At 44.1% G+C, this 24,197-nt stretch overlaps 2 protein-coding genes across 5 annotated transcripts; both read right to left on the bottom strand.

Moving 5' to 3' along the window:
- Window positions 1-3,314: 3,314 nt before the first annotated feature.
- On the bottom strand, window positions 3,315-10,445 carry LOC135898072 (iripin-3-like). 3 transcript variants are annotated; one of them, XM_065426815.2, is made up of 3 exons: window positions 10,350-10,445; window positions 7,460-8,336; window positions 3,315-3,640 (listed from the first exon to the last, which is right to left on the bottom strand). In XM_065426815.2, the coding sequence occupies exons 2-3, from the start codon at window positions 8,326-8,328 to the stop codon at window positions 3,328-3,330; spliced, it is 1,182 nt and encodes a 393-aa protein (XP_065282887.2). In that variant the 5' UTR covers window positions 8,329-8,336; window positions 10,350-10,445; the 3' UTR covers window positions 3,315-3,327. The 3 variants fall into 3 exon arrangements, with proteins under 3 accessions (XP_065282887.2, XP_070392698.1, XP_070392699.1); XM_070536597.1 differs by lacking the exon at window positions 10,350-10,445 and adding an exon at window positions 9,883-10,322; XM_070536598.1 differs by lacking the exon at window positions 10,350-10,445 and adding an exon at window positions 9,901-10,322.
- Window positions 10,446-19,684: 9,239 nt separating this feature from the next.
- Window positions 19,685-23,518, bottom strand: LOC135898105 (iripin-3-like). 2 transcript variants are annotated; one of them, XM_065426848.2, is made up of 3 exons: window positions 23,392-23,518; window positions 21,454-22,325; window positions 19,685-20,437 (listed from the first exon to the last, which is right to left on the bottom strand). In XM_065426848.2, exons 2-3 carry the CDS (start codon window positions 22,311-22,313, stop codon window positions 20,119-20,121), a joined length of 1,179 nt encoding a protein of 392 aa, XP_065282920.2. In that variant the 5' UTR covers window positions 22,314-22,325; window positions 23,392-23,518; the 3' UTR covers window positions 19,685-20,118. The 2 variants fall into 2 exon arrangements, with proteins under 2 accessions (XP_065282920.2, XP_065282917.2); XM_065426845.2 differs by having other exon boundaries at window positions 23,347-23,512.
- Between the last annotated feature and the right edge of the window lie 679 nt (window positions 23,519-24,197).

The raw sequence follows: 24,197 nt of genomic DNA, 5'->3' as shown, positions 1-24,197 counted from the left end.
GTACTAGTCATATATTAAATAATGACGGCATCATCGTGTTCCGCACACTTATACCACACCTATTTGAATTTTTTGTTGTCGCAGGAGCTGCGTATAACTGTATAACTAGAGTGTTGCAACATTGATGGTGTGTCGAGTCCGAAGGTCTTAGCGGCAGCTCGGGGCCGGCAGCTGATACCTGATTATTATTATTATTATTATTATTATTATTATATTATTATTATTATTATTATTATTATTATTATTATTATTATTATTATTATTATTATTATTATTATTATTATTATTATTATTATTATTATTATTATTATTATGATACGTATGCTAAGACGCAGGCGATCTCGATGTTGAGTTTAGTGTAACGCATCTTGCAAAAAGGTCAGGTTTATCCACCTTTAGGAGGTTAATCTAGAGCTACAAGTTAGTTTCGCGGGGTGAAAACAGGTTGAGAAAAATCGCGCAAAATATTCCGGCGTGGAAGCCAAACTAACCGTGCATTGAAGGAGGCACGCAAAGTAATTTGGCCATTGTTGTGGTTGAAATTTGAAAGCTTCTTTACGCATATTTTGTTACTTTCTACAAAAAGAATCTTATTGTAACATTCTCCTTTGTAACAGGCGGCAATTGGGGCTGCTTAAGCTTTGCTGCCTGGAGTAAATTGGTAGGGAGTCACGTCATTGAAATGCCGGCGTGCTTGTGTTGTCCTTCTTGTTCTTTCTTGTGTTCGGTTTGTAACGCCCGCCTTAAGGTAACGTGCATCCTACGTAACGGTTAGGGTTATCGGTGACAGGGTGAACTTTGTAGTTCTCCGGTTTTTGATGAGAAGGGCGTGGAGGGGGGGGGGGTGCATGAGTCAAGGAGAACTCCTCCATGGGTGTGTACCTTGACAATGGAACATACATGAAGTACTCTGTAACGGCTGCGAATTTTTGTGTAGGAACTTCGGTTTGAACGAAAGCACATGGTCTAGTGGTCTGGTGCATATACGTGGAGTTCTTCGCTTACCGGTAAACCCCAATAAAATCCGAATTTTGCACCCCGAACAAAATTTACGAAAATCAAGTTGCAGTAAAGATCAATTGCATTGTATTGGTAAAGTGTGAAAGACTGAATATAGTAAATTGTGGTTGCTCAGTGGCTATGGCGTTGGGCGCAGAGCACGAGGTCACGGGATCGAGACGGCCACGGCGATCGCATTTCGATGGGGGTGAAATGCGAAAACAACCGTGTACTTAGATTTAGGTGCACGTTAAAGAACCCCAGGTGGCCGAAATTTCCGCAGCCCTCCACTACGGTGTGCCCCATAATCACAAAGTTGTTTTGGCACGTAAAGCTCCATAATAAAAAAATATGGTAAGTTTCAGCAAAGTTTACTGAGCCAGCGTGGTCCAAATATGAAAAAAAGAACTTCGACATCCGTGACGTCGCTCTGACGTTTCAAAAATTGGAACATTGACCTTCGTTTTCTTTTCGAACACTCAACCTATTATATCTAAATTAACGGCAATTTTTCTCAAAGAATGATTTATAATTCTAAACTGAATTAGTATTTTGCTTTAGTGTCCCTTTAAAGGATATTAAATTAAATGCAGTTATTACAAAACTAGAGAACGCTGCTTCACTTTTGGGACCAAATGATCCTGACAGATCATATTATTAACATTATATATATATATATATATATATATATATATATATATATATATATATATATATATATATATATGTGTGTGTGTATATATATTCAGCGTCCGAGGCATTGAGTTGTGACTTGTTGCTTTTTTTTTCTTTAGTAGCCACGCTTATAAGAATGCGATGATGGCACGTAGCATTGGATTTTCCACACGTCGCGCTCGTGTAAAAGGCATTAATGGTTTAGGAAGCGAATTAATCCAGCGCTGATGAGTCTTTGCATTGCGAAAGGTAGCTGTGACGCTGGGAGGATGTTTACCCAACTGCGTTACGTTCAATGAAGGGTGGTTGATTTGTTTATTTGGTATCTGATTAATTTGGTTGCAAGATGTTGCAAGAACATACGTTAGGAACAAGTAAAACAGCACAAGTCGACAACAGACAAGAGCGACAGGCCCGGCAGGTATCTCCCTGGATGTACCCAGAAATGCTCTGATTGCATACGATAACGTACGTTAGTGAAAAAAAAAGCATCACACTTCCTGCGAAGCATGCCCTTGTGCACTACTTTTTCTACTTTTTTTTTCATTTGGTAAAGAAGTGTAGAAAATAACATAATGATGGCATCGCCAAACCTTCCTTTATTTGTTATCTTTTGGTAATGTGGTCTGTTTTAAATATATTATTACCACCTGTCAACAAGCATTTCTAGAGATGCGATCGTCACTTGATTTGCGGGCACCTCATTTTGCCATTACGTGTTTATGTGAGTGATTTAACTTGTTTAAACAGAACGTCCACATCCAGAAGAATACCATGCCTTGTAATGATTGTTCGTAAAGGTTACCAGCGAAATCCATAACTTTCCGCTACCAGACAACAAAACATTATATGTCTCCCAGTATCTCCTGCCAGACAGCAAAACGCCAGCTTTCTCCCCTTTCTTTTTCGTCGTTAAAAAGAACACCCAATTTTTACCTCTGAATTTCAAAAAATATAAAACGAAGAAACGAAGGACCCTACCTATATGCTACAGTAACGCAGGAACTCGGAGCCCAGCATCGAGGCCATCTACAGTTTGGTGCAAAGATCTCGGAAACGTGTTTGTTTCCCCTAATACTCTTTCGCACTTTTCGCGTGGTACCGACGCTTGGGCGTCGCATTCACCAATGCGTATACGTTTTTGATTGGAATGACTGATAGCGCCGACTGTAATGCCTGCGGTGCCGAGGAAACTATAGAACATCTACTGTGCTACTGCCCATCTTTTCAAAACGAAAGACATGACCTCTGCACAGCTCTCAATCAGCTAGACAGAACACCGTTCACCTTGAAGAAGATCTTGGGACCATGGCCTCGCATATCGCAGCTACGAAAGGCAACAAAAGCTCTGCTGCGATATTTGAAGGCTACTGGACTGAGTCAGCGTCTATGACCCGGACTGAGTGACCGAACGATATCCCCAGTGGACTTTCTCTTCTTCTTTTACTCTTTCAGTCCCCTTTTCCCTTTCCCCAGTGTAGGGTAGCCAACCGGGCTCAGTCCTGGTTAACCTCCCTACCTTCCCTTTATCATTTGCTCTCTCTCTCTCTCTCTCGCGTGGTACCGTGGCATACTTGCTCGTTTCGCGATCCTTTTCAGGCTTAGTACGAAAATACAAAAATACGAAAAGTGACTGCACGTATTCCCAACTGTTCATTCGATGTGGTTCACTATTCCAACGAAGATTATGTCTGCCGTTCTGGTATTGCGGATAAAAAACAGGAACGAGTGGTCGACGTAGAAGGTGATGGGGCCAGAAACGATGAGCGTCGATGCTCCGGTAACGGCTGACGCTTCGCTGCCTTGCTCGTTGACTTCCACCACAGCCTTGTGCACCACTTCGTCCACGAAGAGGTCCCTGCCGCCGTTGATGCCTGACAAGTCGGCCTCGCCCGCGTTGAACACCCTCGTGACGCCCAGCCTGGCCAGCACCTCATTCAGATTGTACTCCTTTTCGAGCTTGAACCTGCACGGTGGAACATAATTATTTCAATCGCGCGCCTACCACTCGTGCCAATGACCAGCTAGTAATGAATAGTCTTACGCCGTTTGCATACGCATTGACCAATAGCGTGATTAAGATTACGTGGTTCGCTGCACGTGAGCACCCGTATTCGTGAAATCTGCTACAATGATTCTAAAATGCCGTTTAGAAAAAAAAAAAACTTCTGCTATCAAGCTTTCAGGAATGATAAGCCTAACTTAGGCGCCGGTTTTTTTCTATTGTACTGGGTATGCGGAGTCTTCTATACCATGAGCCAATTTAAGAAAATAAAGAGAGAGGGAAAGCAAGCTGAAGCAAGGTAAAAGGAGGTCGACCAGACTAGCGTCGGGTTTCCTATCCTCAAAGGGAAATACTGGAATGTAAGAATATAAAGAGGAACAGAGGGATAGAGGGACCACTGCTGACACGCAGGAGCATGCGCAGAAGGTTTAAATCTTTAAGTACTCCAGGAGTCTGCCTCTCATCCGCGTTTCCCTCAGTATCTCTCTTACCCTGGTGACACTGCCATCTGTAGTATCGTTTATTTTATCCCTTTGCAGAACTTACGCATTTTGTGAATGCCCAATACAGGCGGAATTCAATTCAGAGGTTTTACGTGTCAAAACAACTATTTGATTATGAGGCACGCAGTAACGGGGGCGCCCAAATTAATTTGGACCACCAGAGGATCTCTAACGTGCCCCCAGTGCACGAGACCATTGAAACGCTGCCATTGAAACGCTGCCACCCCTGTCGGGATTTGATCCCACGACCTCGTGCTCAGTAGCACAACACCATAGCCCCGAAACCACCGTGACAGATCATACTCAAACGCAGGAGATTTTCTTACACATTTCGGAAATACGCGAACGAGATAATTCTTTTTGTCAGTCGAACATAGGTATCTGCTTTTCAGCGTAGACTGACTCGCAAAGCGTGAATGACTTTTAATGTAGAGTTATCAGACAGCAATCTTCTGTCTCCAGTAGTTTATATGCCACGAGATTCCCGTGCCTGTAACCATTGCAACTAAGGTAGTGCTTACTGCTGTTTATACAGTGACGCGTCAAATTGATCATTGTTGTACACATTAAAAGTAAGGTCATTAGTGATCACAACAGCTCAGGGTGATACCTAAAAGGTGAATGGCTTGCTAATATAGCTCTATCAAACGTCAACTTGCAGTCTCCGGCTAAGAATAAGACACGAGATCTCTGCACCTATAACCATAGTGAATCGACCTGTACTTTCTACTAGAGTTACACGGTGACAAGCCCAGTTAAACATTTATTCCGGCCATTAAAGACGAAGCTTTTAAAAAGTGATCACAAATTTTCGCAGCGGTCCCGTAAGGCACCGCAGCCGCATTTATAGCTGTGACTGCAATGTGGACATTTATATGACTACACAATGGTGCGTGGTGTTTAATATTTTAGAACGTAGTGGTTCGTGCGAGTAAAAGCACCTGACAATGCTATATGCGTATTCTCACGGTGTCCCCAAACAACTAGATTATTAACCGAGTCTGTAGTTTGAGGAAATGGGGACCATCTGAGGAGTGATATGGAGGCATATTTTGGGCCCTGGGCCCCGTCAAGCTGTTTTGTTGCAGCTTTTAGCCCAGGAGTCCAACCAGGATATTTTCTGGTGAATAAAGAAATTGAATTGAATTGAATTGAAGGGCGCGGGTTAATAGGGAGTAGATGAAAATTGCGTAACCCTCATATTCGCCTGTTCAGAAGCGTTGTGTATGAAACACCTATAAAGTTTCCCCACTGCCGTGAAAGAACCAAATGCAGCAGAAATTTTATATTTGGAGATTATTTGGGCCATGTGATGATTGTGCCGAAAGTTTGAAACTTATAAGCTAATTACGTGCTTTTAAAATAATTACTGCTTACTTGTTGAACTATTAGCTGTCTAAACCACTCAGAACCGGCTACTGTGTATCACTCCCCATAGCCCACCACTGGGTACAGCTGTGCAATGAAACAGAATTATAATTGGTTTTCACGTCTTACCACATGTTTTCGTTGCAAGTGTACCACTACAAAGTTGAAGCATACATGAGTAACTTCCTCTAGGGTTATGGAAATCTACCTTTTTTTCTTTTCTGGCGAAGTGATCGAACAGACGTAGTAGGATTTTTTGCACGATCCGAGTTCCAAGATTGAAATATCATGGTACACGCGAGCACAGAAGTGCAATTTTGCCATGAAAAAAGAGGAGCGCAAAATATAAGTATCACGATTGGACTTGAAAAATTTTGAACGTCTTCCTATTTTTTTATACAACTAAGCGATGTCTAAGAGAGACTTTATCACGTAGCTTATTATGTAACTATGTTACATGTTAATGGACACAAACCTATCAAGACAGCATTGAAAAATTTCTATGAACACTTTTAGGCTGTCCACAAACTTGCAAAATCAACTGCTCAGAAGTGGAAGTGCATGTAAAATAAGGTTCAGAAGTGATAGTGCATGTAAAATAAGGTACACATTCTTTTGATGCTAGGCATTTTTTTTTTTAATGTAGACTGTAGACTGGTCGAGCGTAGACCGGTCCCAACGGAAGTGCGGTCTAACGCAGCATCTCAAACGGTGACTTAGGATTGCATTTGGAGCATACAGCTACAATCAAGCACCCCTATATCACTCAATGTGACTTCCAGACGCGGTAGATCGCCGAGGAAACAATGTTCAATCCCTTACCGCTTCACAAAACCGCTCTCAAATTCTAGGCATAGCATGCACCTGGGTTCTTCCATGAGTACGCATGGGCCTCTGCAATGACGCACATTGAACTTGGTATACCCTAATCGGTGAATCCACCAGTGATTTCACCGGTGAAGACGCCGTCAAAACCACAATCAGTGAACCCGATGGACATTGAGTAACTATGTTAAATGATGCACAGACGCATAATTGTACATACTATAGCTATGTAAAGTAGCAAAATACTGCATAATACACCATCTCTAATAATGCACTGTCATTTAAACATTTCAGCTTCCCAACCTGCGGTGTGCGTTTCTCTTCATAAAATCGCCACGGTTAGCAGGTGCTCCTCTACTATCAAACAGCAACGCTTCGCATTACGCTGCGGCATACTGGAATTGTCGCTACCAAATTGTTACGAAAGGGAGAAAGTTGAACAAGATAGAGAGAGGATCAGCGGAATCCACACCAAAGCGTGGTTATTCGGGCCCAACACACAATGGTGGTGGAACTTCAGTGAGGTTAAGTTAGAAAGCCGGTAAACACTAAATGTCCCCGCATTTTTCAAATAAAAGTCACAAGCCATCAGACAAATACAACAGGCCGTCAACGCAGCTCAGTGATAACCCGTATGGCATCGCGCTGCTAAGCGAAAGGTCGCGGGATCATATACCGGCCGCATTTTGATGGCGGGAAATGCAAAAAAACGCCCGTGTACCGTGCATTAGGTGTACGATGAAGACTGCAGGTGCTCACAATTATACCGGAGTCACTCACAACGGTGGCAATCATAATAAAATCGTGGCTCTGGCTCGTGTTGCCCTTGAATTTAATTATTTAATTTTGATATCTCTCTTATTACCTGACATCACCAACAGCTAACCACCAGTGATGTGCTACATGCGCGTGGAGACTTGCGGCCTCTTTGATTGCGCATTTCCGGAACCATTTCCAGGCTTTCAGTGTGTACTTTCCCTCCACTTTATTTTCTAATTCTGCTAACCTAACCTAACTGACCCCCAACTTCTTGCCAGCATCTGTTCCACTGCTCCTCTCGTTTCATCCTTAAGTACCTACTCACCTCGGGAGGCGAACATCGACCGTAGTCTCGTAGAGTTGGCGCACCGCATTACTGAGCATTTTTCGAGACAGGCCCCTCCTGAGGCTTTCGAAGTTGTCAATGTGGTTGGGAAGCAAGATCGTCATGCTGTAGTCGAGGCCACTGTAAGGCAGCTCAAGTAGCGAAGCTCCGATGTCATTCAGGTAGGCGTATCCCGCCTTGGCTGTGCCCTGCATGGTGTCGACTCTGGACACCCGACCATCGCTCGTAAAAAAGAAGGCCTTCACCGTGTTCGACCTGTTGAACATTGTGCGCCACATCCCTTTGAAGTAGATGGCATCAAGCAGCACAAGTTTTGTGTCACCGGGCAAAGGTTTGTCGAACAGCGCACTGATCTTCCGCTGCGTCTTCCGGCTCAACCACGAGTTGATGGAATTCACGGCCTCCTGGCCTGCTCCGGCGAAGTCGACCTTGAGAAGCTCGGCCTCGAAGCCGTTCTCCAGGGCGTTCACGTATCCCGGGAGAACGTTCAACCTGTCGTCGACAACAACAGCATTGGCGATCTTTAGCGTCGAGTTGGACGGCGCCAGCAGTTGACGATTGTGCTCGGCGTGCGCGCTCAGTACTTTGGCCTGCGCGAGTCCCGTCGAGTTGTAGCCGAGGGCCTCGTACAGTTCGTCCATTGTCGGGCCCTTTGCGCCAGCGTAAACCATGGCAAGGGCGGTGGCCACGCTGTACGGCGAATAGAAGACGTTCTCATACTGGGACCTCGACATCAACGGAAGGAGCCGTAAGGCGAAGTCATTGCTTGCGGCGGTCAATTTGGCGTCGTCTTGTGCGGAGGCAACAGCGACGAGGGCCCCGACCAAGCAGAAGGCCGTGAGCTTCATTCTGATTCCTTTTGAGAAGTGAGATAAAGGCACGTCCTCTTAAATGATGCTTCATTTAGCCTTGTTCTGCATTAGGCTCCGCTAGAGAGCCATATATATAGGGAGATAGGGAGAAATAGAGTGTAATGGAGAGTGAGAAATTCAGTCTCGCTTATGACAAGCTTCGAACGACAGAAAGTTGAGCTAGTTGGTAAGGATTCATAATGCAAAAAAGGTGAGGCGTGCAGACAGGACACAAGAGTAGAGGAGTGGACAACACGAACGCGTTCGAGTTGCCCACTTCTCTACTCTTGTGTCCTGTCTGCAGGCCTCACCTTTTTTGCATTATGACAAGCTTTTCACATAAGTACATATCGAGTGGAAATGGGATAACGAAAACGAAACGATATAAAATAAAGGAAGAAAGAAAAACAAGTAATGTTTAAGCAAATTAAGGATACATTAGCAAGAGAAAAGAACAACCTAAAAGCCGCACTGACGTGAGGTCCTGAGCTTCCTTCTGGGGTCTTTTATGAAGCGAGAGAAACGTCAATCTCTTTAGATGTCACAAATGGAACCCGTCATCACAAGTACTTCGTAGCCGCGTCCACAAAGGTACGGAAGCGCATGCCAGGAGCAATAGCGCTTGCGCTACATACTCTTAAGCACGCAGCCCTTGTCGAACCCCAAGCTACGCCACTGCGTGACCAGGCGTTGGCGTCTAGTGTAGTCGAGTGTCTGTCCAACGTATAAACTGAGCGTACCATCCGGCATGTAATGCAACGATGTTATTTCTTCATCGAACTTCGCCGATTCTTTGAATGTTCATTATGCATAGTGAATACGAGTGGCTAATTGCCTGTCATTGCACATGTAGACTCCGCCCCTTATGTAATATCCCCACGAAGGCCTTTAAGGAAATAAAAAAAGCAAAGTGGTTGATTAGGAGGCAGTGGAAGGAAAACCACGGTAACTGTCTCGCTCAGCGATGGCCGCCTTAACCACTGTGCAAGACGGTGCAGGGAGTTGGAGAAAAATATATAGAAAACGGGTGGGGCGAAAGAAGATAATGGTAACTGCGGCACGTGGCCAGTTGTATGGTCGCGGAGTGAAAGCACTGACGGAAGGAGTGCATGCCAGTCCAATACCGCCTTTCTCTATGGGTCGAGACACACGTGGGCATAAACTCGAGTGGAATGATTGATGTTCCTCGGAGGTACAAGGATAACTTTCAATATGGCACTAGTCGGCTATCACTTTGGCCCTGCGGCTGCATTGCGGGACAGGTCAGTTGTATCACAGTCCTTTTCCAAAATATGTGTTACAGCGGCAGATTATCATTTATGGATATATATAGAGCATATACCTACAATCAAGGAGCGATAATAGTGGCGGAGTGATATCCAAGCGACGGGTGCGATAATCAAAAGTCGTGCATGCAGTAAGCCATGAACTCGAAAAAAATTAAGCCACAAACTCGAAGTTTAAGATCCGCTGGGGAAGCCACTGGTGTAGCTCGATGTGCAATAATTAAACTTTGCTTAATGGATTTATCCGCTAGCCATGCGTACGTACCTGCGCGCTTAGACGTACCTACATTTTTCTCGCCAACAGCTCCATGCGTTAAGGGCAACGCCTTTTACAAAGTTCACGAACCGCGTGCACACGCACTGTCTCGCACACTTCGCACTCGTCAACGCCAGAGAAAAAACAAAAACATTCAATCTTTCGAAGGGATTTCGTGTTCGCACTATTGCATTGCGCGGCAAACAGCTCAGACGTGTGATGTCTCGCTTGAGTCGCGCGTGATATGAAGGTGGAAGTGTTCGCGTGCACTAAACCGGACGAATAGGTGTACGCCGGCTCAGACGTTGACTTAAAGAAAGGCGCGTAAGACTGCAGAGCGAATAAAGAACAAATTATGTCGCTGTATCTTTCTGCAGCTTTCAACAAGAGTGAAGGACGTTGGAACACACTAAATAATTCTTGGTTAACCCTACCACCTTCCCACACTGATCACCTTCACATTGCGCGCGACTTACCTGCGTACTTTTCACTGCCACGATCTCCAGTGCTTCTTGCATTTTGTGTGTTTGGTGACGCCGGCGGACATGCGCCGCTTTCTCGCCACTCGCGGATGCTTCGTTGCAGTGGAAAGCGTACTGCGGTGAAATGGTGTGAGATGGGAAAGGGGGTGGTGGTTATTTCCCCCGTATTGCGGGGACGCTGTGTGCATGGTTCGTGGCGATGGGGCCCGGTCTTCCTTCCCGGGACGATAAGAGGTGGCGCTGCTTTGGGTGCGACCGGCACGTGTCATGAGCGCGCGCCCCTCAAGTCTCGCGTCGATTCCCGATGGCCTGGGGCGTCGCTCGCAGGCTGCGTAGAATTCTCGCAGGCTGCGTAGACGATTGTGCGCGTGCCTTCCTTCTCCATTTCCCCTGGGCAGGGTAGCAGTCCAGAGGCAAAGCTTCGCCAGCTGACCTCCCCGCTTTTCTACCACATCAAAATGTTGACCCGCCGTGGTGGCGTAGTGGCTGCGACGTTGCGCTACTAAGCCCGAGGGCCCGCGATTCAATCCCGGCCGCGGTGACCGCATTTTAATGGAAGTGAAAGGCAAAAGCGCCCGCGTATCGTACATTGGACGCACGTTAAATAACCCAAGGTGGACGAAATTAATCTGTTGAACTTGTGATTAGCTGCAGCAGAAAACTTGAAAATCTGCGGGCCCCTGTTTTGACGACTTCGGCTCGTCGTTGTCTCTCTTGCCCGGTCTTATCCCCTTTCAAAAAATAAAAAGAAACAACTTTCTCAGGGTCCCTGTTTATAAACAGCTAAATAATCTATGGAAGGGCGGGGAAGGCTGTGGAGGCTTCAGATGGCTCCTTACGTGTACTATTATTATCTTTTTTTTTATTTTGCAGGGACAACTGCACAGTGAATACTTTGCAGGATTTTGGGAACTGGGAGCTGTCAGGTGTGCCTATTGGAGTTCACCGGATGAGTCAAATTGCGGTCAAACAGTGAGAGGCTGCGATAAGAGCAGTCGCGCTGTGCGTAGTGGGAAACTGCGGACGCGTCAACTGCGTTCGTGACACGTGATCTTATATTCTCTATCTCGAAAGGTCTTTTATTCTCTTCACATTTATATGTTCGACCTTCATCGAGCAGTAAGAAGCGGTTTTCTCGCAAACCGAGTGATGTCACAAACGAAGTCTCGCACATACACAATACACAAAGTACACATACGCGCGCGCCCGCGCGCGCACGCACGCACGCACGCACACACGCACACACGCACACACGCACACACGCACACACGCACGTACGCACACACACGCATGCGACGCGCAAACGAGTACATACACACAGAGAAAACGAAGAAAAAATCATAATGGCATCATTCATGCAATTCTACCATATTTGGTTGCTTCGTTTGCGTGAGTATCGAAGTTTTCATTTTGATTAACTGTACCTGCAGACATTGCGTCGCCGATCGCAAATTTCCTGGTCGAATAGTTGGCGATGGAAGCGGAGTTAACATGGAGTCGAGAACATACTTGTATTTGATATCGAAGACGGTGTCGCAAGTAAGTCGGAGTATTGTATACAGATGATATCGCAGCTCTTGGGATAAAGCCAAGGACTCCGCTAGTTCCCTCTTTTCTTTCTCACGAATATGGAGATGAGAAAAACGCACCTTGGAGCATGACGCACGAAATCCTGTTGCCTAAACACGGCTCCGTGACACTACAAGAACCGCCGGCATTAACGTTGTGCCATAAATGAAATGTCACTAAAGAGAGCTTCATTAAAGAGTCACTGAAGGGAGCGAGTGAGTCAGTTTAGTATGATTCGTAGGTCACTATTTGTGAACTCGATCTGGTGTGTTTTTCGTCAGAGAAGCCCATATGTGTCGTTTGTGTCTCATTTCGTGCTCGCCTGCTTAGCGCTGTAACCTATGTGTTTAAGCATTCGTAATTTATTCAGAATACGACGGGTGGACTTGTATACTTAAAATCTTGCGTGCGGAGGGGCACACTGCTCGCATCATTCCGCATTTCCAAGGTATGTTCAAGCGTTTATGTGCGTTCTGTGAACAATATATCCACGAATGTTTTTAGGTGGCGTCTTATGCAATATTAAACTACTTGCTAGCATTGTTTTACGTGCCAAAACCACTTTCTGATTATGAGGCACGCCGTAGTGAAGGAGTCCGGAAATTTTTACTACCTGGGGTTCTTTAACGTGCACCTAAATCTAAGTACACGGGTGTCTTCGCATTTCGCCCCTATCAAAATGCGGCCGCCATGGCCGGGATTCGACCCCGCGACCTCGTGCTCAGCAGCCTAACACCATAGCCACTGAGCAACCACGGCGGGTTACTTGCTAGCATTCTGAAAAACATTAGCCTAACTATAGTGGCGTCGGGAGAGCTGCACAGTATGGAAATAGCAAGGGGCTTGCCGCCACCAGTCTTCTCATCACGCCGGTAATTTATTTATTTATTTATTTATTTATTTATTTATTTATTTATTTATTTATTTATTTATTTATTCCCAGCTACTGCTAGCCTCTGTTAGTGGCTATTGCTGGACTCGGAACTCGTTAAATGATTTTACACACTGAAGAACTTGTGTATGTGCCCAATCAGTGAAGTTTATGAACTTAGTAAACAGTTACGAAAGAAGAAAAAAAGGAAATGTGATCACAAAACAAAAGATACATTTTGTATCCACAGCGCAAAAATATACAAATAAAAAGAAAGCTGGTATCGTTATTGATTTCAGTTAATTGCTACTGAGTATATTCATGCAGCTTTCTTCAAAAGGCGTCTGTAGAAGCACCGTTTATAAAGTTTTATGGCAACTTACTCCAATCCTGTAGTGTGTGCGGAAATAAATAACGGTGTGGAGTCTGTTCTCTTTTATGTGTTTATTGTGCTTATTTCTCGCCAATGTTGACTGTGCAAGCGATATATATTTCTCGGGGTCCATTTGGAGCTGATTATTTAAAGGCTGTAAAAGCTTCATAGGTCAAATTTTCGCAGGTTTGCTAGTAGTCGCTTCAGAAATATTATAACCGTCATATTTGTCGTATACAAATCTAATTGCCTTTCGTTCTACATTTTCTGATATCGTTGTGGTGTAGCTAGTTCATGGACACCATCGTATTATACCAAAACTCCAGTGTTGGTCAAACGAGAAATCTGTAGGTTAGCAATTTAGTTTCCTAAGGTGGAAATAATTATATTCGTCTTAACGAGTAAAGAGTCTAAATTGCTTTTCCGCTGTATTATCCGCTTTGGTGCCTCTCGCAGATCTGAAACCTCACATACGAAAGAAACTGCGAAACCACTGGCAACGCATGTGGGACGCAGAAATAAATAATAAACTGCACGTTATTAAAGCCACAATTAGGTTTTTGGCCCTCCCCAACAAAATCTAGGTGAACAGATGTCCTATTCTGTCGCCTCAGAATAGGACACACATTTTGCACCCATAATTATCTGCTTACTGGAAGTGAACCTCCAATCTATGGTAGATGCGGTGGGAGGCTTACCGTCCTCCACGTGCTCCTGGAGTGTCGGAAAGCCGAAACGGAGAGAAAAAACATTTTCCGCTTCCTTACCAACATTACATCCCCCTACACCCGGCTATGTTTCTTGGTAAGGAACCGCTCTTTGAAACCAACGCAGTCCTCAGCTTCTTAAACGATGTCGTACTACACGTTATATGCCCATTAAATTCGTAGAACATCCTCGCTCCAGAGGATGCCGCTGCGATAACAGTTTTGCATAGCACATATGCCTCCAGGCCCTTGTTTTTCAAGTGCTCTAAGGAGGCAGTAGTGCTCTAGCATATCTTATAACCTTATATATTTTACGCATCGTATGATTCTATTTAAATGCATCTTAATGTTCATAGAACACGTCATAAGTCATCGCCATAATCTTATTATATAGATTTTGCGCACTTTAGCGCGACTATTTTTAAGGCCCCTCTACAGCCACGTCACATCAACTTCATCGAACTCATGATTACACTGCGAAGTAATTACCACGGACATGGCGCTCTTTGGCCATACTTGGCCCTTGCGCCATAAAACATCAAACATTAATTCATTCATTCATTGCTTTTCCGCTGGTTTATGACAGGTTTCTGTCCCATCTTAATCTGAAGAGTGCAATATCCTGAAAAATTCGTACTCCTGGACTTGCTTGATTGCAAAGTTCTAAAGTGCGTATTGATTATTTGAGTGTCTTTCTTTTTATTTATTTATTTATGTATTTATTTATTTATTTAGTTAGTTAGTTAGTTAGTTAGTTAGTTAGTTAGTTAGTTAGTTAGTTAGTTAGTTAGTTAGTTAGTTAGTTAGTTAGTTAGTTAGTTAGTTAGTTAGTTAGTTAATTAGTTAGTTAGTTAGTTAGTTAGTTAGTTAGTTAGTTAGTTAGTTAGTTAGTTAGTTAGTTAGTTAGTTAGTTAGTTAGTTAGTTAGTTAGTTAGTTAGTTAGTTAGTTAGTTAGTTAGTTAGTTAGTTAGTTACAATCATGGAAACACTGTTTCGTAGATTGGCGAGCACCTGCAATTCCTGACACCACCTATTTTTATAAGTCTGTTGTTCAACGCTAGTTGGTCTTCTGGGCTTTTGATTACTTTGCATATTACACTATCGTCGGAAAAACATTGAAACGTTTGGGGCAAAAATTTTAAAAATTTTGAATGAGAAAGGCAACACAAGGGCAAGCCATTTCTGGTCCGTTACCTACTGCTGCTTTTAATGGACGTCAAGCTTTCGCAAATATATGTTATGATTTCGCTCAAGAATCAAACCCGTTGTGCATAAAGAACAGTAATTCACATTCGCATAAATTGATGGAGTCTAGTGAGAAAGGTGATACTATAAGCGCACAGCTTTAGTGTTCTTAATCCCATATTAGTGTGCATTGAAACTTTTTACTGACGCCTAATTTGAGGTCACAGGCGTGTTTTTCGCGCGCTATTCACTGACCCATAGGCAAGGCTTCAAATTCAAAACCACCGCAGAATTTAGAGACGTTGCGTGCGACATTATCTCGTTTACTGCATTCTTCAATGTACATTTGGGGCACTGCAACAAACGTATCAAAATGTAATGCCCGAATTTACGTTTATGTGGCAAAAGGCGTGGAGAAGATGGCGAGAATACTGTGCGTCGTTATCTCTTTTCACTCCAGTTCCCAGGATATGGTCAGGTGACCGATCTTTTAGTGGTCCAGTTACCTAGAGCCATCCTTTCCGAGCCCTTGTTGTAGCTCGAAGCACTCCGGAAACATCTGTTGCTGACGAATTCTGTCAACTTATATCCAGACCAGGAATTCCGTTAACTTGCATACAATTTAAAAGTTGCTCAACACTAGCAGAACAGAAGGTTCTTGCGGGCCTTATGTCACAACACCCTCAACTTGACTGTGAGTTTATTGAAAAAGAGCATTGACTGTGACTGTGACTGTGACTGTGACTGTGACTGTGACATGACTGTGAGTTTATTGAAAAAGAGCACATTGAAATGTGCTCTTTCTACATGCCGCACAAAGACAACTGCAGGCCCAGACGGTGTTACGTATGTGATGTTAAGGTACCTCGGTCTAGCAGGAAAAATGGCTCTTTTCGAGATATTTAATAATATCCGGATAAGAGAGACAGACTCTTTAAGATTCATGGAAATTAACTCGGGTAATTCCAGTGCTGAAACCAGGAAAGACTCCCCTTTGTCTTGACTCCTACCAACCCGTCAGTCTAACAAGTTGTTTTTGCAAACTAATGGAGAAGATGGTAGGCAGTCAACTGCAATGGTGGTGTGAACACACAAACGTGTTTTCCAACTACATCACCGCTTTTCGACAAAATCGGTGCAATGGATGCAGTATCAGACATTGTCACATGCGTCGAACATGACCGAATGTGTGAAAATGTGACAATGACAGTATTCTTAGACATTCAAAGAGCATTCGGCACTGTAAGTCACATGCACGTCGTTGCTGATATGTTATAGCTTGGCCTACACAGTCGAACACTGTGATGGGTATAACATTTCTTGAACAAAATAAAAATATTTATGGAAACAATTGAAGAATAGAGTAACTATCACAGCATCACGCAGGGCGTTCCGCAGGGCAGTGTTCTCAGTCCGTTTTCATTCAACTGTGTCATGACAGCCTTACCCCAAGAACTATCGTCTGGTCTGCAGTATTCTCTGTACGCAGATGACATCTGCATATGTGCCTCTGGATCTCATCCAAAAGACATTCAAACAACGCTGCAAGAGTGTATTGATAGTGTCGACACCTTATTAAAAGAAAGAGGCATGAGTCTTTCATACGCAAAGACAGCCGTACTTCCTTTCACTAGACGACAGATGAATAGCTTCCAACTAACGTTTAGTGGGCAAACTTTGATGTATGTGAAAGAGCATAAATTTCTTGGAGTTATTCTTGGCCGCCGGCTGATATGGGCATCACACATCTGCGCAATTGAAAAGCAGATCAATGCTGTAACAAACGTACTTCGGCGACTCGTTGGCACGACGTAGGGGGGGTGGGGGATCAGTCTCTTTACTATTGCAAGTTCATAACGCACTGATAGAATAAAAAATTGCTTATTTGGCACCTATTCTCCGTGGTTTATCGCAGACTTCCGAGGAGCCTCTTCAACGTGTACTGGCAAGGGGGCTGCGAGTACGTCTTGGGGTTCCGCAGCCTACCTCGAGTTCTCTAGTAATTGCTGAAGCTCGTCACCCATCATTTCCAGTCGTACGAACGGTTGAAACATGCTGACATATTTATAGCATCTTAAGCCAACACGAGAAGCATCCATTAAACCTCGCGCTTAGCGAACGAAACAAAAGCAAAATTCATATGTTTTTCAAGAACATAAAGCATTATTACCAAGAGTTGAATTCTGCAAAGGGGATGTTAGTCCTAAAATAGAATTATCGGTCGACAGGGTTATATCTAAGAGGCGCATGTTCATGGTAACCGCACAGCAATTGGCACTCTTCCAAATTTACTCATTGTATCTCCACTATATCCACGTGTTTACAGACGGTTCGTGTCAATTCCTCAACTTCAGCATTCGTCATTCCACATTTAGCGCTAGAGCAAACATTTAAATTATCCCGAGAGACATCTTCTACCGTGGCACAACTGTTTGCAATCCTGCGTGGTTTGCGTTTCATAACGTCAGAAAAGCATTAGCAAAAAATGGGTTATCTTTAGCGATTCGCAAGCCGCTCTCACATTACTACAAAACAATAACAAAAATTCTTTGAGCACTTTGCTATTGTATGAGACGCTCAAAGAACATACAAAAGCAACCGCAATGAACCATTTAATTGCATTTGGGTGGATACCTGGGCACTGCAATATTCCTGGTAATACGTATGCGGGCGCAGCTGTGAATCGGGTACACCATAACGCAGAGACAACCAATCTTCCACTTTTGTGTAGTGAAGCCCGTCTGCTCCTGAGACAGATTCCCTGTCGCCTCAGCAAAACTACCTGGTTTGATCAGCAATCTAAGAACTCGGAGTTATAATTTCCAGACCCATGCATAAACCTGTCAGTTCCGGAAAATCTAAGAGAAAACAGAAAATGTTACACATTGCTGCCTCGCCTGCGGCTTGGTACTGCATTTACGAGACACTTCTTAAACAGGATAAAACGTGCCTCTAGTCCGTAGTGTTCTTGTGGCCATCCAGACGAAGGTGTGCATCATTTCCCCCTCGAGTGCACTCGATTCAGAACGAACGGCATTTCAAATAAATTTGTTGTTTTTAAACAGAAATCCATTCACTCTAAAAAAGATATTTGGTCCATGGACAACTACGCGCCTTCAGAAATGAGCACTTCTTGCTTTAAAGAAGTTTTTCGAGGACACCAACATTTCAGGCAAATACTAAGTTTCAGTTGATACTAATAAGCTAAATGAGTGATACGTTTGTTGTTCTGGGTGAAAAATTAGTTTATGTGGTGATCGTGATTTTTACGCAGTGTGTAATTGTGTTCTGTGCTTGCAGTGTAATTAAATGTATTGTGTACTTGGCTTTTCAAAATATATGTCTGTATATATGCAAATGTGCACTGAACTCATGCACCACACTTTGCCATTAATGTACTGTTAGACTGTATAGTCTTTATTCGTAGGGTGTACTACTGAGTGCCATATTTTGTGTCATGATCCTTCCTTGTTATGCAAATTTACTTCCTTTGCAAAGCGACAAAGAGTAGCCGGTGCCACCGTAAAGTCGCCCACCTCTCCTAATATGCATTTCAATAAAAAAAGAGGCGTGGAATGGGCTTCGGAGACCTCATACGCACCCTTACTACTCTCCAACCACCTATACGTTCTCGCAGTCTTCCAGGGATAATGTAAATGAGAAGCGCTCCTTTTTAAGCGAGACTAGCCGTGATAACTCTGAAGCGTCACGTATGGTGAGCGCCTTTTAAACTCGTTAAATCGAAGATAAATTTATCTGGCGAATTGCCGTAAATAACCCGAGCTATACGTGACCCCTACTTCATGCAGCCTGTACACCAGTGGCTTTCCCTTCTCAGGTGAGTTCGAAGATTTGCTTTATTGTCTGCCACACGCAGAACTGTTGCTTACTGTTAGAGCACTAAATGAGCAAAATGGTGTTCTCACTTTTGAGACGGCTGTAAGTATAGCTGCTGACAACGTCATGATCTTGCTAGAATCTTGGTCCGACATTTGTTTCTTAGAATGATCAACTTTGCATCCATAGTAAGATATGTGCATTTGTTCCTAACGCACTTTCCTGTTCAGCTGCTGCTTCACATTCTTTCACGTCTTACTACATATGTATGAACGAACTAGCCCACCAAGAAGTAGTGATAAATACACATGCCTACCTTCAATCAGCGATGCTGCACATTTATTTTTGTCACTCTTAACTTTCACGTCTTGCAAAGAAAATCCGAAAGGAAGGAATGTCCCGAACTATACAGCTTGAAGATATATTTTTTTGGAGATGATTAGAAAATTTTTATCTCAGCTTCGTAATTTCTGCATAATGGGGACGCTTCACGCTAAAATGCTTAGTATGGATAATGATGGGTCAAAAGGCTTCCAATCTGTTACACTCGGCAACGGCAATTTCATGCAGTACAGCATGCCATACAAAGGTTATCCCGCGATCGACTGACCAGACGGAAAGAGGAATTAACGGGGTGTTTTAGATGCATGTCACTGATAGATCTGTAAGCGTGATATGTACACAACAGAGCAATTGTCAACAATTTCTCTGTTGAAGAATATATATATAATTTATGAACTGCGTGCGCTAGCAAAAAAAGCGTAAATTACTTACGCAGACACGTTAAGAAGGAAGTAAGTTGTCTGACTTTATTCGCATGTTTGTTTTCTTTTGCAGCCTGTTTCTTCTGGTATATGTTGTTTTTTAGAACTGTACATAAAGCACATGATGTTACGAATAAATAACCCAGTTGCGACTTCGCCCCTTCACGTTGTCTTTCTATTCCTGACCAGTCCTTTGTTCCATCTAAGCAGAGCTTTCTAGCCGTGATGTCTCCCCAGCTATCCCCCGTCGCAGCATTACTACAGGGATACCGGTTGAACGACGGGAATCACAGATGTATTAGCGGCCCATACGAATAGGCCAGGAACGGATTAGCCCTTTTTTTCTTTATCTGGGGAACACAGTCGGTTCTGGTTAAGGGTTGACCGGCAGCCTCTCACTGCGTTTCACAGCGTTGGTGAGGTGAAGATCCTCGGTGCTCTCAGATACTTCGGTCGTTCACAACCTGTTGACTTCTCCGACAAAGAGGATGCTGTTGTCGCTTCTTTTTCGAATGAGGAAGAGGAACGGGTGGTGCGCTCGGAACACGCGCACGATCGAGTGAGACTTGCGCAGCATCGTGGCGGTGGCTGCGGCCGCCGTGCCTCCGGTTTCGTCCACCCGGATCACAGCTCGGTGCACGACTTCGTCCACGTGCAGGCGACGTCTGCGGCCCCCCGCGATGCCCGACAGGTCGGCTCTGCGCGGGTCGAAGATCCTCCGCAGGCCGAGTTTTGCGAGCGCCCCGCTTAACAAGTACTTGGTCTCGAACTTGAACCTGAGTTTCATAAAGAAGGGATGCGCGCAATTATCAAATAGCCTGGGGAGACATTGCAGGGCAGAAACACGATGACACGCATGCTCACGCAAAAGAAAGAAAGAAAGAAAGAAAGAAAGAAAGAAAGAAAGAAAGAAAGAAAGAAAGAAAGAAAGAAAGAAAGAAAGAAAGAAAGAAAGAAAGAAAGAAAGAAAGAAAGAAAGAAAGAAAGAAAGAAAGAAAGAAAGAAAGAAAGAAAGAAAAGCAACGTGGTATGTCACTTAGGACTCGTTTTCGTCTTTGCAGCAGTCGACAGCGTGGAAAGCGACGATAAAAATAGAAACTGCCTATTTTGCGGTTAGTGTTTATGATCGCAGTTAATTCAGACTTTTAGGCCACAGCTGTTAGCAACTACACCTAAAGTCTAATTCAAGAAATAGATAGGCTTCATTTAAGACATCTAAAGCCTAACTGTATGAATTATCATTATTATTATCCAAATATTATTATCTTTGTTGCAAAAAAAATGCGCCTGTAGGCGGCGCCTACTGCTCCTCTTTTCTCACCGGATTATTCCGCACAGAACGCTGCAAGTGGTGCAAGCGAACACCCCCCCTCCCCTTTCAACCCATCCTCAATACAGAAAAAAAACACGAGCAACATTTCCAATTACACAATAAAATCTCCCTGTGCGTCTGCAAATGGGATCCTTGATGAGTGCCACATTGCAAATACGATTTCTTTGTTAAGGAAACCAGGAACCCGTAATGGTTTCATAATGTCAATCGTATCAGCAACTACAGTTTCCTCCTCTCATCATAACAACTGACAAAACTAACTTTCGTAGAACCCTTGAGTAAGAACACTTAAGGTAAGCTTAAGGCAGCGCGCCTCACTTACATTCACCCGACTTGAATAGTCATAAGTATCACCACAACTGCCACTTCCTAGTGGAATGCGTTTTCTTCTATCTCATGGCTGAATTCGCTTTATTTTGTTTATATTCCCTGCACACGTACTCTAAAGGAGGCACTTACCTTGGAAGGTACACCTTGACAACTCTCCTGACCATGATCTCCAGCGCAGCTTGAAGGGAACCCAGCGAAAGACGCCTCAGCTTCTTGACGCCCGTTCTTCGCGAAGGGAGAATAATTGTCATGCTGTAGTCTCCGCCTTGAAAAGGCAAATCCAGAATCGCGGATGAAAGTTTCTCGGAATATCCGTGAGAGGTGTTAATCCGACCACACATCATATCCACAAGCACCGGCGTCTTTCCATCGTTGAAGAACGGCAATTTCATTGTCTCCGACTTCTTGAATTGGGTCTGCCAAATGCCCTTGAAGTAGATGATGTTCAAAAGCACCAGTTTAGAACTACGCGGGAAAGGACTTTTCAGCAGGTTCTTAATGTTGCCTCGAGTTTGATGGGAGACCCATCGGTTGATACGATCGACGACTGTGCTTCCGTTCTTATCGAAGTCAATGCACAGCACGCGGGCGTCGAACGCTCTTTTCAAGGTATCCACATAGGCACCGAAGCACTGAAGGCTTTCGCTAATTACTACCGCGTTTGCAGTGCTCACAGTCGAGTTTGAAGGCGCCAGTACGTTTTTGGAGTAGGTTATGTGCTCTTCAAGCACACGGTCCTTTGGGATGTGGGCCGACCTGTAGCCGAGGGTATTGTAAAGTTCCTCCTGCGTCGTTCCCCTTGATACAGCGTAGACCATTCCCATGGCGGCGGACAAACTATACGGAGAATAAAACACGTTTGGTGCCGGCGATCGAGGTAGAACGGACAGAAGGCGAAGGCCAAGGCAGTTACTGGCAGCTTGCAGTCCCGTAAAATTTCTCGCTGCGCATGCGCTCACAGTGGTGAGGACGAGTAACGCGACCTTCATCGTGTTTATTTCCTGAAACAAAATCGGAACAAGTCACGATGAACATGACAGGAAGAGAGCAGTCAAATTAAACATTTGACGCTGTTCAGCTGGCTACTGCTGGCGAGAGGTTCAAAGGTAGGGGGAGCTTAAGCCCCAGGCACTGAATACCTTTGCAAACCCTCGTGTTTTCAGCGACGTACGACACGGATTAATCGCTGAGATTGCTGCGTGCAAGTTTCTGGCACATGTGCAGCTTGATTTTTGAACGTGGGTTCTTGCTAGCGCACTTACGTGTGTACAGTCGTGCAAGCACAAATGTGCTGAACTGCTCTCTCTCTCTCTCTCTCTCTCTCTCTCTCTCTCTCTCTCTATATATATATATATATATATATATATATATATATATATATATATATATATACAAAAGGCGCACTTTACAGACCGGTAGGAATACATTGTTGGTAAGTCATAATGTCTCAGCAGTGAGCTCTGAGCAACAAAGCTCTTGAGCGCTTCACTAAGCGAACATTAAACGTGTTTGAGTTACCATAGCCACCATATGGCTGTAGTAACCAAGGATGCAACATCAAAGGGAAAAAAACCAAGTAGTTACCTTCGTGTATGACACCTCATCGCAAGTCTTATCCGTAGTTATTTTAAAACCGATGACATACAGCGTGGACGCAGTCAATAAAACGATGTGTATTTATATAGCAAGGTATTCAGGGTGCGCAAGTGCTTTTATCGCGTTGAGATAAAAGGCTTCACTTAGTTTTGAGTAGGCTCAGAATAAGATGGATAGGCGCAGCCAGCAGTAACTACGCCTAAATAAATACGTCAGCTTACAGCATGGAGCAATAGCTTCATGAGACCATAAAATTCTTCAAGAAAACCAAAAATTAATTTCACGACTGGGTGCCAAATTTAAAGCACGTAAGAGCAAAACAATATGTCCAAAATTTTGCTGAATAAAACAACTTGTAATGACACAACACACTGCTTGAAAACTTGCACAATATGTAGATTCACTACTGAGATGCGCCATCCTTACGTGAAGGCAATTCTGCAATATTTTTAGCAGTTCCTCTACGTTCACCGTTCAAGGCTTGAACGCTCCGATACACCGCCGTGTTGCCTACACTCCGTCCCAATGCACAAGGCACGTCGTATCCGAAGAATCGATTCTCAGGCAACAAGAAAGCATCGCCTCGTGAGGAGGGAACACGTCGAAGTGTGCTCTCCCAATCACAGCTGTTAAACAGCGCGTGGGGAGACGTTCGCACGTTTGTAATTTATTGCAACCAATCTTCTTTATCTATAGAAGTGTCAAAAGTGAAAGTTCCCGTACGACGCTTTCAAGCTCTGAAAGGCCTGCGTGCGTCACTTACCTGATGGCGAGTTCAGTGTCAAATACGTATACATTGAAGCCACAGAGATGATCATTCGTGCAACCCCTTTCGGCTACTGGTGGCGCATGAAAAGGACGTGTTAGAATTCTGGAGTCAGTCTGCGCGCTATCTGTGCACCGCTTCAGCGATCAGCTGCGAACTGTGATTTACAACCATCTCATCCACAGGTCAATGGGGTCTTCCGGCTTTACTTCCGTCGTCTAAGGGTTACGCTACCAACTGCTCAACTAAAACCGCTCATCTAACGTCCGTTTGCATTTCTGTGTATCCAGATGTGTTTGAGTTCCTTCCAAATGTAACTTCACAGGCGTACTAAAAGCTCTATATAAATATTACTAAAGAAAATTGGGATGACCAAGAATCACTCACTGGCTACTAGTGGATCCCTCTGTCGTGATGTCCAGCTATCCCGCGATGTTTTTATCGAAGCACTAGTGTGCCTGCATTTCAACGTTTTTTGTTGACCTTTAGTATTCAAATGAATGGGTTGCGT

This window comes from Dermacentor albipictus, chromosome 3 (genome assembly GCF_038994185.2).
Source record: "Dermacentor albipictus isolate Rhodes 1998 colony chromosome 3, USDA_Dalb.pri_finalv2, whole genome shotgun sequence".
Taxonomy (NCBI): domain Eukaryota; kingdom Metazoa; phylum Arthropoda; class Arachnida; order Ixodida; family Ixodidae; genus Dermacentor; species Dermacentor albipictus.
The sequence above is the reverse complement of the archived record's forward strand: the minus strand, read 5'-3'. Positions and strand labels throughout refer to the sequence as shown.

Coding starts and splice junctions, on each gene's coding strand:
- LOC135898072 (XM_065426815.2), bottom strand. CDS start 8,328: ATGAAGCTCACGGCCTTCTGCTTGGTCGGGGCCCTCGTCGCTGTTGCC. Junction 3,641..7,459: donor GTCGATGTTCGCCTCCCGAG/GTGAGTAGGTAC, acceptor TCCACCGTGCAG/GTTCAAGCTCGAAAAGGAGT.
- LOC135898105 (XM_065426848.2), bottom strand. CDS start 22,313: ATGAAGGTCGCGTTACTCGTCCTCACCACTGTGAGCGCATGCGCAGCG. Junction 20,438..21,453: donor GTCAAGGTGTACCTTCCAAG/GTAAGTGCCTCC, acceptor TATGAAACTCAG/GTTCAAGTTCGAGACCAAGT.